General features: G+C 50.6%; 1 protein-coding gene across 1 annotated transcript; it reads left to right on the top strand.

Annotated features, from left to right (window-relative positions):
- The first annotated feature begins 632 nt into the window (after positions 1-632).
- KDELR3 (KDEL endoplasmic reticulum protein retention receptor 3) lies at positions 633-9,912 on the top strand. Its single transcript, XM_074578974.1, has 5 exons — positions 633-1,239; positions 2,215-2,315; positions 2,912-3,070; positions 3,402-3,654; positions 9,057-9,912. Exons 1-5 carry the CDS (start codon positions 1,149-1,151, stop codon positions 9,095-9,097), a joined length of 645 nt encoding a protein of 214 aa, XP_074435075.1. The 5' UTR covers positions 633-1,148; the 3' UTR covers positions 9,098-9,912.

Below are 9,912 nucleotides of genomic sequence, written 5' to 3'. Positions count from 1 at the left end.
AGCTGCAAGGACAAGGTTTGTCCCAACCAGGCTGGTCACCTGCGGCTGCCTCTGAATATATTAAAACTTTATTATCAATCGCTACTAAGCCAATTTCTGTTAAATCTATAAAAATGGCAGTACCTATGTTCTTCTTTCACACAGCACATGTATTACGCTGTTTAAAATCCACTTGCAGGAATCCAGGAGTAATATTTTCAGCAAAATTTATTTCAAACCAGCCCTTGGGAAGATCTTTTTTTTTTCCTCCAGGGCTGGGCTCTGGGATCCCCATCGCTCCATACAGGACACCTGAAGGTGGGGGTGGCTGGTGGGGGGCACGGGAGGGAGGGGATCCGGGTGGGATGTGACATACACCAGCAGCGGCCCGATAATTCAGATCTCTCCCCGCTTCTTCTTTTGCTCCAGGAGACGAGGTGAAGCACCAAGGAGAAGGCGCTGGAGGCAGGACGGGGCTGGGAAGGGCAGAGGGCAGGAGGCTGCCGGCTGGGAGCAGGACAGAGGTTAATGCACCCGCTGGGAATGTCCCTGGAAAGCCCGGCCCTCACCGGAGGCTGCGTCCCCAAGGCCAGAGGATGGGGATCCCTTTCTCTCTGCCTTTTCCCCTTAAACGACACTTCCGCGTGTAACTCGAGACAAGTTAGGGAAGAAAAAAAGAGGAAGGGAAAAAAAAAAAAAAGGGAAAAATAGCGCAGTTATTCCCGCCTCCGCCGCCTCCTCCTCCTCCCTCTCCTCCCTGGCCAGCCAGGAGCCACGTCACCGTCACCCAGCGCTGGCTTCGGGGCTGCTCAGCAGGCTCGGCCGGGGGCTCTCCAAGGGACAAACCCCAACTTTCTGCCTGGAGCAGGGAGAGGAAGGCCCTGGGCAGGGGGAAGAGAGAAAATCCACCTTGAGGGGAAAAGTAAGCAAGGGAGACGTCCAGCTTGGGCGCCTGGCAGCGGAAAGGCGCTCGTGGCCAGAAGAGAGAGGAGCCTGAACTTTTCTCCGCCAGAAGAGAGGGCTCCGTACTGAGGGAAAAAGGAAAGTTGAGCCGGAGGAGAGCGTTTGCTCGGCTGAAGCTTGGGGGGAAAAAGCCTCCCTGCCTTCGCCCACCCCGCCTGCAGAAAGTGCTCCACTCCCTTCACCTCGGAGGAGCCCCCCCCGGCGCCATGAACATCTTCCGCATCCTGGGGGACATCTCCCACTTGCTGGCCATCATCATCCTCCTGGTGAAGATCCACAAGTCCAAGTCCTGCGCCGGTGAGTGCTCCCATGCCCCGAGGAAGGAGGGGGATCCTTCTTGGAGGGCGGCTCAGTGAGGGGTGTGAGGAGAACGGGTACCAAAAAGGCTAGCGATAGCCCATGCAAGCTGGCAGCCCTCCCTGGTGGACTCTTTGAGGGAAGTCAACCCTCTCTGGGAGGTGTCCCTGCCAGAAGGAGAAGGCTGCATTGGAAGGATGTGATGTGGCAAGGCGCAGGGCCTCAGGCAGGTGTTAGTGTCTGGGTGGTGAAGCGAAGGGGAGGGCAGAAAGGCAGGAAGGAGGTCGAAAATGAGTACGAAAAGTTGTGGCGGCACCAAAACAGATGACCTCAAGAGAAAGCTGCTTTAGGTCAGAGGACCTACCTGCGGGCAGGCGGGTACCAGAGGCTGCCCCATCCCTGGGCAAGGAAGTCAGGGCAGCAGCTTCCCGCAGGAGGATTTTGCTCGGAGTTCATGGTTCCCTCCTCAGGAGACTTTGGGGCTGGGCTGCAGCACTGCGGCCATCATCACAGGTAGAGAAATGGGGAGGGTCTCTCTCTCTCTCTCCCCGCCAGCGGTGATTAAGCTCCACCAGCATCCCTGGGCTGGTCCCTGATCCCGCAGCTCTTCCCTGGTGCGGCAGATGTCACATCACACAACCCCCCGGCGAGGTGGGCAGGCGAAGAGGGCGAGGGAGGGAAGAGAAAGGCATTTTGATGACAGTAAGGACTGAGTTGGACAAAGCAGTGAACGTGCCCGGTCCCTGTGACCCAAGGCAGGGCTCAGGGGCATCAGCAGGATCCTGCCCTGTCACTTGGGAGGCTCCAGCCAGTCCTGGGATAGATCTAGAGCTACCACAGCACCTCCATGCCAGACCAGGCTCGCAAAGCGACACGCATCTATACAACCCCTTCCAAAAAGTTATAAGGGGAAACCACCATTAAGGGTCCTTCCTCTCATCCGCCTTACCTTCCTTTCTTCTCCCTACCATGCAGGTATCTCTGGGAAGAGTCAGATTCTTTTCGCCCTCGTCTTCACAACCCGCTATCTGGACCTGTTCACCACCTTCATCTCTGCCTATAACACCGTGATGAAGGTAAGGAGGGCGCAGTGCAAAAGCAGAGGTTCCCCTCACCTCACCACAGGTTGTCAGGGAAGCGAGCGTGCACGGTCAATAAGGTTTTCAGACAGAGGGAAGAAGGGGCAATTCCATCTTCTTCACTTGTCACCAATGCTACAGGGGGTTATACACAGGATAAAGATGCTTCCTTTGGTGTCACTGGCCCTCCATTGACCAAAAAACCCACCACCACAGTCAGTGAGTGAGCTGAGCCTGACACATTTAGTACCACCAAAACCAGAACGAGAGATCATGAATCAAGCCTGGGTGCCCTTGCACAGCAGGAGCATTAAGAGACGGCTGCCACCAAGCCAACCCCTTCACACAGAGCCCTAGAGGGCTCAAGCAAGTGTGATCCTCATGGTGGGGCCATCTTTAGTTGACCGCTGGAGTATCTCCAGCAGAAGGCAATCCAGAAGCCAGCGCAGAAAAAGTGATTACCACTATCTCGCCCTGGCACAGCCCTACTAGAACCGGGTCAAAAGATCTTGACTTTGGCAAAGCCATCCTCTCTTCAAGCACAGAAGGTGTAATCACAGATAAGGTCTTGCCGTTTCCCTTCCCTCCCCCAGGTCATTTTTTTGATATGTGCCTACGTCACCGTGTACATGATCTACGTGAAATTCCGGAAAACCTTTGACAGCGAGAATGACTCCTTTCGCCTCGAGTTCCTGCTGGTCCCCGTCACAGGGCTGTCGTTTCTGGAGAACCACAGCTTCACCCCCTTGGAGGTAAGGAAAACCTGAGGCAGGAAAGGGGAGGGGAAGCAGCTGCCTGACACCAGGCAGCAGAGTTCGCAGCACATCGAATAGCTGAGATTTTTAACAGCAAAAGCTGGCACGAAAGGCAAGGTTGGCAGGCCTTGAAGACCCTACCATCTATAGGGCAGCTCAGTGCTGTGTCCTCTCAGTCCCAGCAGAGCAGGCTCATTTTCTCCAACTCCAGCAGCACTATCCACCCCCCACTCTCGCATATCAATGCTCCGCAAAATTAAAGCTTTGGCTCTTAACGCGTATAAATCAGCACCAAGACTCTCCACTGCCTTCGTTTCGCATCTCACAGATACTCTGGACCTTCTCCATCTACCTGGAGTCCGTGGCTATCCTTCCTCAGCTTTTCATGATCAGCAAGACGGGGGAAGCGGAGACCATCACGACCCACTACCTTTTCTTCCTGGGCCTCTACCGCGCCCTCTACATTGCCAACTGGGTCTGGCGCTACTACACCGAGAACTTCTACGACCAGATCGCTGTAGTTTCCGGGGTGGTACAAACCATCTTCTACTGCGACTTCTTCTATCTCTACGTTACCAAAGGTAGGTAAAGGGGTTGGTATAAATCCGAATCGTTCATTCGGCACTCATCCAACGTACGGTGGAGCTGCAGCTTGCCTTGTGTTAATCCTTAACATGACTTTATTCTTTGCTGTATCTGCGATGCACACTGTCCACCTAAAACCCAGTTTAAAAAAAGGTATCTCTGGAACGCAAGTGGGCATCTCTGCTCACAAGGCTCTAGATGTGCAAGTGAAACAAAGCAGAAGTTAAACCAGAGCTAAGCCTGGCCTAACCCCACCTCGCAAACTTAACAATTGAGGTATATTCAATTCTACATACATTTTGAAAGATTATGAATCACGCAAAAAAATTCTGAGGGGGGGGGAAATAGCTGTAGGCAGACAATGCACCTGAGAAGCAACATATGGAAAGATTATTAAGCCTACTTTTTCTTTTGATGGAAAAGACGTAACGTTCCCAAGAACTGATTCCATAGGAAGACAGGCATCTGCGCGGACAAGACATCCCTTTCTGTTCCCCAAAATCAGATGCTCCTTCCACTTCAGGGCCGTGCTTTTGGTAAACAGCTGTGAACCAGAGCCAACAAGTGCATCAAGGGCATAAAATCTGGTAGAACTTGCTACGGTTTGATGATGATCTAAAACAGTTTTCTGTCGGGAGGATGGAATTTGGTGAAATCTAGCTGAGGGAACAGATATTTTCTTCCTCCTTCACATTCCCAAAGCAGTCTGCCGAAAGCAGGAGCGACGGCCCGGCATTTGATGTTTCAAGGGCTGGATCTCTGGTAGCTCCATGCAATATACCTGCTGATAGAGAGGTGACAGGAGCACTGAGCGGGTGGCTGGCCTGGGCAGATTAAGATTTCCTTCTGTCATTAAAACATTTTTGGAGCCAGAAAAGTACTTTGTAAAACGGCCATCAAGGTGCTCCACGTCAATTGCTTTTTTTTTTTTTTTTTTTTAAACTAATTCCCATTTTAGCTTCACTCAATTCATGCATCCCGTGTCCTTCTCTATTTTGTGAGAAATCCGTACCCTTTGTGTTTGCGGATGGTGGAACAAAAAGGGGGGAAAAAAAAAACAACTGCTGGCTTTCAGTCTCACATTGCTAGTGATAAAACTGCAAAATTTAGACGATACAGGAGGCAGAAGAAAAAACGTTTGTCCCTGGGACATCACAGCAGGAAGAGAATTGCCTTTTTTTTTTTTCTTTTGCACAAATGTTCTGAAAAGGTGACCGAAGATATGCAAATGCTTTGCAGTCATTTATGAAAACCAGCAATATTATAGCAGGTCGCATCTCTCTCACGCTCTCGCAAAAAAAAAAAAACCCCATCTTTTCAAAATATTTCTAACACAGAAGAGCTCAGACAAAAGGGCAGCCATGCTGAAAAAAAAAAAGCAAAAAAAAAAGCGAAGAGGTGTTATATAAAGAAATGTATTTAATAACACTTCAGAGCCTACACCGGAGCATCGCAAAGGGATTTTTATAGAATGCAACTTCTCTTTATCTTGTTTTCAAAACTAGACGAGCTCCTTTCTCTTTAACACAAGGACCTGAAAGACATTCCGCGGAAGCTTTCAGCTCCCAAAAGCTTGCATTTCACAGAAGGGCTGAGGTTGGGAGTAACTGGGGGGGGACAAAATCATCTAATCCTGCTCCCAGCAGGGTCACCTAGAGCAGGTTGTTCGAGGTCCTGTCCAGTCAGGTTTCGAGTATCTCCAGGATGGAGGCACCACAGCCTCGCTGAGCAACCTGGGCTGGTGTCCGACCACCCTCAGTAAAAAATTGTGATTTTTGTTTTTTTCTTATTTATTTCCCATTGCCCCTTGCCCCGTCACTGGGCACCACTGAGCAGAGTCTGGCTCTGCCTCCTTTACCCCCCACATCGGGCATTTATACACACGGAGAAGATCCCCCCCAGCCTTCTCCAGGCTGAGCAGTCTCAGATCTCAGCCTGTGCTCTTACATCAGATGTCCCAGTTCCTTCATCATCCTCATGGTCTTTCTGGGATTGCTCCAGTATGTCCCCATCTCTTGGAGTGGGGAGCCCAGAGCTGGACCCATCACTCCAGCTGTGGCCTCACCAGGGCCAAGAAGAGAGGAAGGACCACCTCCCTCCCAGCTCAGGAGGCTGTTTGCATTCTTTGCCACAAGGGCACAGTGGTGGCTCATGGTCAACTCCGTGTCCACCAGCACACCCAGGGCCTTTTCTGCCAAGCCGCTTCCCAGCTGGGCAGCCCCCAGCACATACTGGTACATGGCAGCACTCCGCTCCAGGAGCAGGACGTAGCATTTCCCTTTGCTGACTTTCATGAGGTCCCTGTCAAGCCCTTTTCTCTGGCCTGTCACGGTCCCTCTGACCCCATCTGGTGTTATCAGCCACTCCCCTTTGTTGCGCATCATCAGCAAATCACTGAGGGCATGTTCTGCCCTTTCCTCAGACACCAAACAAAGACCTTGAGCAGTACTGGCCCCAGTTCCCACCTCGAGGGTAAACATCATAGAATAGCATCATAGAATCTTCATGGTTGGAAAGGACCTTTGAGATCACCAACTACAACCACACACACACAAAAAACCACCTACAATCTCAGCCACTAGAGCATACCCTGAAGTGCCACATCTAGACGTTTCTTAAACACCTCTAGGGATGGTGACTCAACCACCTCCCTGGGCAGGCTGTTCCAGTGCCTGACCACTCTTTCAGTAAAGTAATTCTTCCTAATATCTAATCTAAACCTCCCCTGTCGCAACTTCAGACCATTTCCTCTGGTCCTGTCATTATTCACTTGGGAGAAGAGGTCAACACCCCCCTCTCTCCAACCTCCTTTCAGGTAGTTGTAGAGGGCAATGAGGTCTCCCCTCAGCCTCCTCTTCTCCAAGCTAAACATGCCCAGCTCCCTCAGCCTCTCCTCATATGCCCTGGTCTCCAGAGCCCTCCCCAGCCTGGTAGCTCTCCTCTGGACACGCTCCAGTGCTTCAATGTCCCTCTTGTACAGAGGGGCCCAGAACTGAACACAGCACTCAAGGTGGGGCCTCACCAGTGCCAAGTACAGAGGGACGATCACTTCCCTACTGCTGCTGGTCACGCTCTTCCTGATACAAGCCAGAATGCTGTTGGCCTTCTTGGCCACCTGGGCACACTGCTGGCTCATGTTAAGCTGGGCGTCCACCAGCACCCCCAGGTCCTTTTCTGCTGGGCAGCTTTCCAGCCACTCTTCCCCAAGCCTGTAGCGTTGCTTTGGGTTGTTGTGACCGAAATGCAGGACCCGGCACTTGGCCTTATTAAATCTCATACAGCTGGCCTTGGCCCATCGATCCAGCCTGTCCAGGTCCCTCTGTAGAGCCTTCCTACCCTCAAGCAGATCAACACTCCCACCTACTTTGGTGTCATCTGCAAACTTACTGAGGGTGCACTCAATCCCCTCATCCAGATCATTGATAAAGATATTAAACAAAACTGGCCCCAAAACTGAGCCCTGAGGGACACCACTGGTGACTGGCCCCCAAGAGGATTTCACCCCATTAATCGCAACTCTCTGGGCATGGCCATCCAGTTTTTAACCCAGCGAAGAGTACACTTGTCTATGCCACAATTCGCCAGCTTCTCCAGGAGAATGCTATGGGGGACGGTGTCAAAGGCCTTACCAAAGTCCAGACAGACAACGTCCACAGCCTTACCCCGCATGCAGAAGGTGGGTCACGTGGTCATAGAAAGAGATCAGGTTGGTTAAGCAGGACCTCCCTTTCCTAAACCCACGCTGGCTGGCCCTGATCCCTTGGCTGCCCTGCGCTTGCCGTGAGAGCTCACTCAAGATGATCCTCTCCATGATCTTTCCTGGTATCGAGGTCAGGCTGACAGGCCTGTAGTTCCCCGGATCCTCCTTCCAACCCTTCTTGTAGATGGGCGTCACATTAGCCACCCTCCAGTCATCTGGTACCTCCCCTGTTGACCAAGATCGTTGATAAATGATGGAGGGAGGCTTGGTGAGCTCTCCCAGCAGCTCCCTGAGTACTCTTGGGTGAATCCCATCCGGCCCCATAGACTTACGTGCGTCTAGGTGCAGAAGCAGATCATTGACTACTTCCTCCTGGATTATGAGTGGGTTGTTCTGCTTTCCATCCTTATCTTCCAGCTCAGGAGGCTGAACACCCTGGGGATAGCTGGTCTGACTATTGAAGACAGAGGCAAAGAAGGCATTCAGTATCTCAGCCTCCTCTTCGTCCTTGGTTGCAACTTGCCCCCCCGCATCCAGTAAGGGATGGAGATTCTCCCTGGCTCTCTTTTTGTTGATGTATTTATAAAAGCTTTTTTTGTTGTCCTTAATGTTAGTGGCCAAGTTGAGCTCCAGCTGGGCTTTTGCCTTCCTAATTTTCTCTCTGTATAACCTAACGAGACCTCTGTACTCCTCCTGAGTTGCCTGTCCCTTCTTCCAAAGGTAGTAAACCCACCTTTTATTCTTAAGTCCCATCAGAAGTTCCTTATTCATCCAGACTGGCCATTTTCCCCGCCCTTTAGACTTGCGACACTTGGGGACAGCCTGCTCCTGGGCCTTTAAGATTTCCTTCTTGAAGAGCATCCAGCCTTCCTGGACCCCTTTGCCTTCCGGACTATCTCCCAAGGGACTCTCTCAACCAGTGTTCTGAACAAGCCAAAGTCCGCCCTCCGGAAGTCCAAGGCGGAGGTTTTGCTAACCCCTCTCCTTACATTACTATGAATTGAAAACTTGACCATTTCGTGACCACTAAACCCAAGACGACCTTCGACCACCACATCTCCCACTACTCCTTCACTGTTTGTGAACCACCAGTACCAGGCCACCAGCTGGACTCCACACCGCTGACCACCACACAGACAGGGCACACACTTCTCCATCCACCTCATCTAAACCTGTGGGCCCCTGGCATATCCAAGAGGCCTCCCATCCCAGCTTCCAGATCAGATAAGGTGGGCCAGTGGTCACAGACCTCTCATTGAGGTCACGTTCTTTATTAAAAGATGCGGAGGTGTGGGGGTGTGTGTAAAGCACTGGAGGGTCCACACATTAGAAAGAGTAACCACCAAAGAGAAAACAAGAACCTTTTCCTTCAGCGTAAAGGCGAATAAATAGATTTTGGGCATTTCTCCCCTTCAAAGCCAATTTTGTAGTGGTTGCCTCCCATCAATGATCACATAAATTCTTCCCTTTTCTCTGGGTTACCTGAAGCCAGCACGGCTCTATTCCTACTAGCCTACAGTCGCACATAGAGGATGCCCAAGGTGACCCATTGGGCTGCCAGATTTGCAAATGGCAATGAAATTACGGCTATCTATCTAGCTCCCTGAATAGCAAGTTCAGAAAAATATTTGTTGAAACAATGGCACAGTTTAAATTCCCCCTAAGTTCCTTCATTACCTTCTCTTTCTCTTTGCACAGTCCTAAAAGGAAAGAAGCTAAGTCTTCCCATGCCTGTTTGAAGACATTTCCACAGACAACGCAAGAAATTCTGAAGATGAAGCTCTTAAGATCACAGCTTTCCTTTCCTGGCCCTTTTTGACCAACGGATGGCTCAGACGAGTTTCATTCCTGTGCCAGGAAGACAGTGAGGCCCGGGAAGCTGGTGCGCCTTTCATCTGTACAAGACCTTCCCTCTTTTTATTTTTTTTTTTTTGTTTCTTCTTACTTGAATTTGGTGCTAGTAAGTAGTGCTGGCCAATACTGAAGTAGTGCAAAATATTTTCTCCCAGCTCTTCCCAGCATCTACCTCCAAAACACACCTCCTCCACCTTGACCCTAAGATAGCACAAGGAGTGTAAGGGAAACTGTCACTACCTTTAGTCCTTCGGTCCTTTAACGAGTGCCGGTGGTTAAGGGAACATGGGACTATTAAGTCTGGTAACACACACAAAGGCCACTGACCCATTTCACACACGGCCACATCTGGCACAGCAGACGCTACAAATTATTACTTTAACTCTGTATAAACTAATATCCTCCTGAAAGTTAACTCTGCCTGACTCCCATTCTATTCAAGTCCCATAACACTTGGGAAAAATACATTCCCTTCCAATGACATGAATCTTCCAATTCCACAGGTATTCAAACATCCTTCCCCCCCTACTTTCAGTGACAGCAGTTCCTCCTACTCTACAAAGGGGATAATTTCAATTAAAATTCAGTGGGTTGCCAACAGGTGTTTCCAACTCCTTGAATTTGACTTTTTTTTTTTTTTAAGAACTGGGAAGAACGGGGGCAAAGACGGTTTTACACTCCAAAAATAAAGACAAAGTTC

Source organism: Larus michahellis, chromosome 1 (genome assembly GCF_964199755.1).
Source record: "Larus michahellis chromosome 1, bLarMic1.1, whole genome shotgun sequence".
In the NCBI taxonomy this organism is placed as follows: Eukaryota; Metazoa; Chordata; class Aves; order Charadriiformes; family Laridae; genus Larus; species Larus michahellis.
The sequence above is the reverse complement of the archived record's forward strand: the minus strand, read 5'-3'. Positions and strand labels throughout refer to the sequence as shown.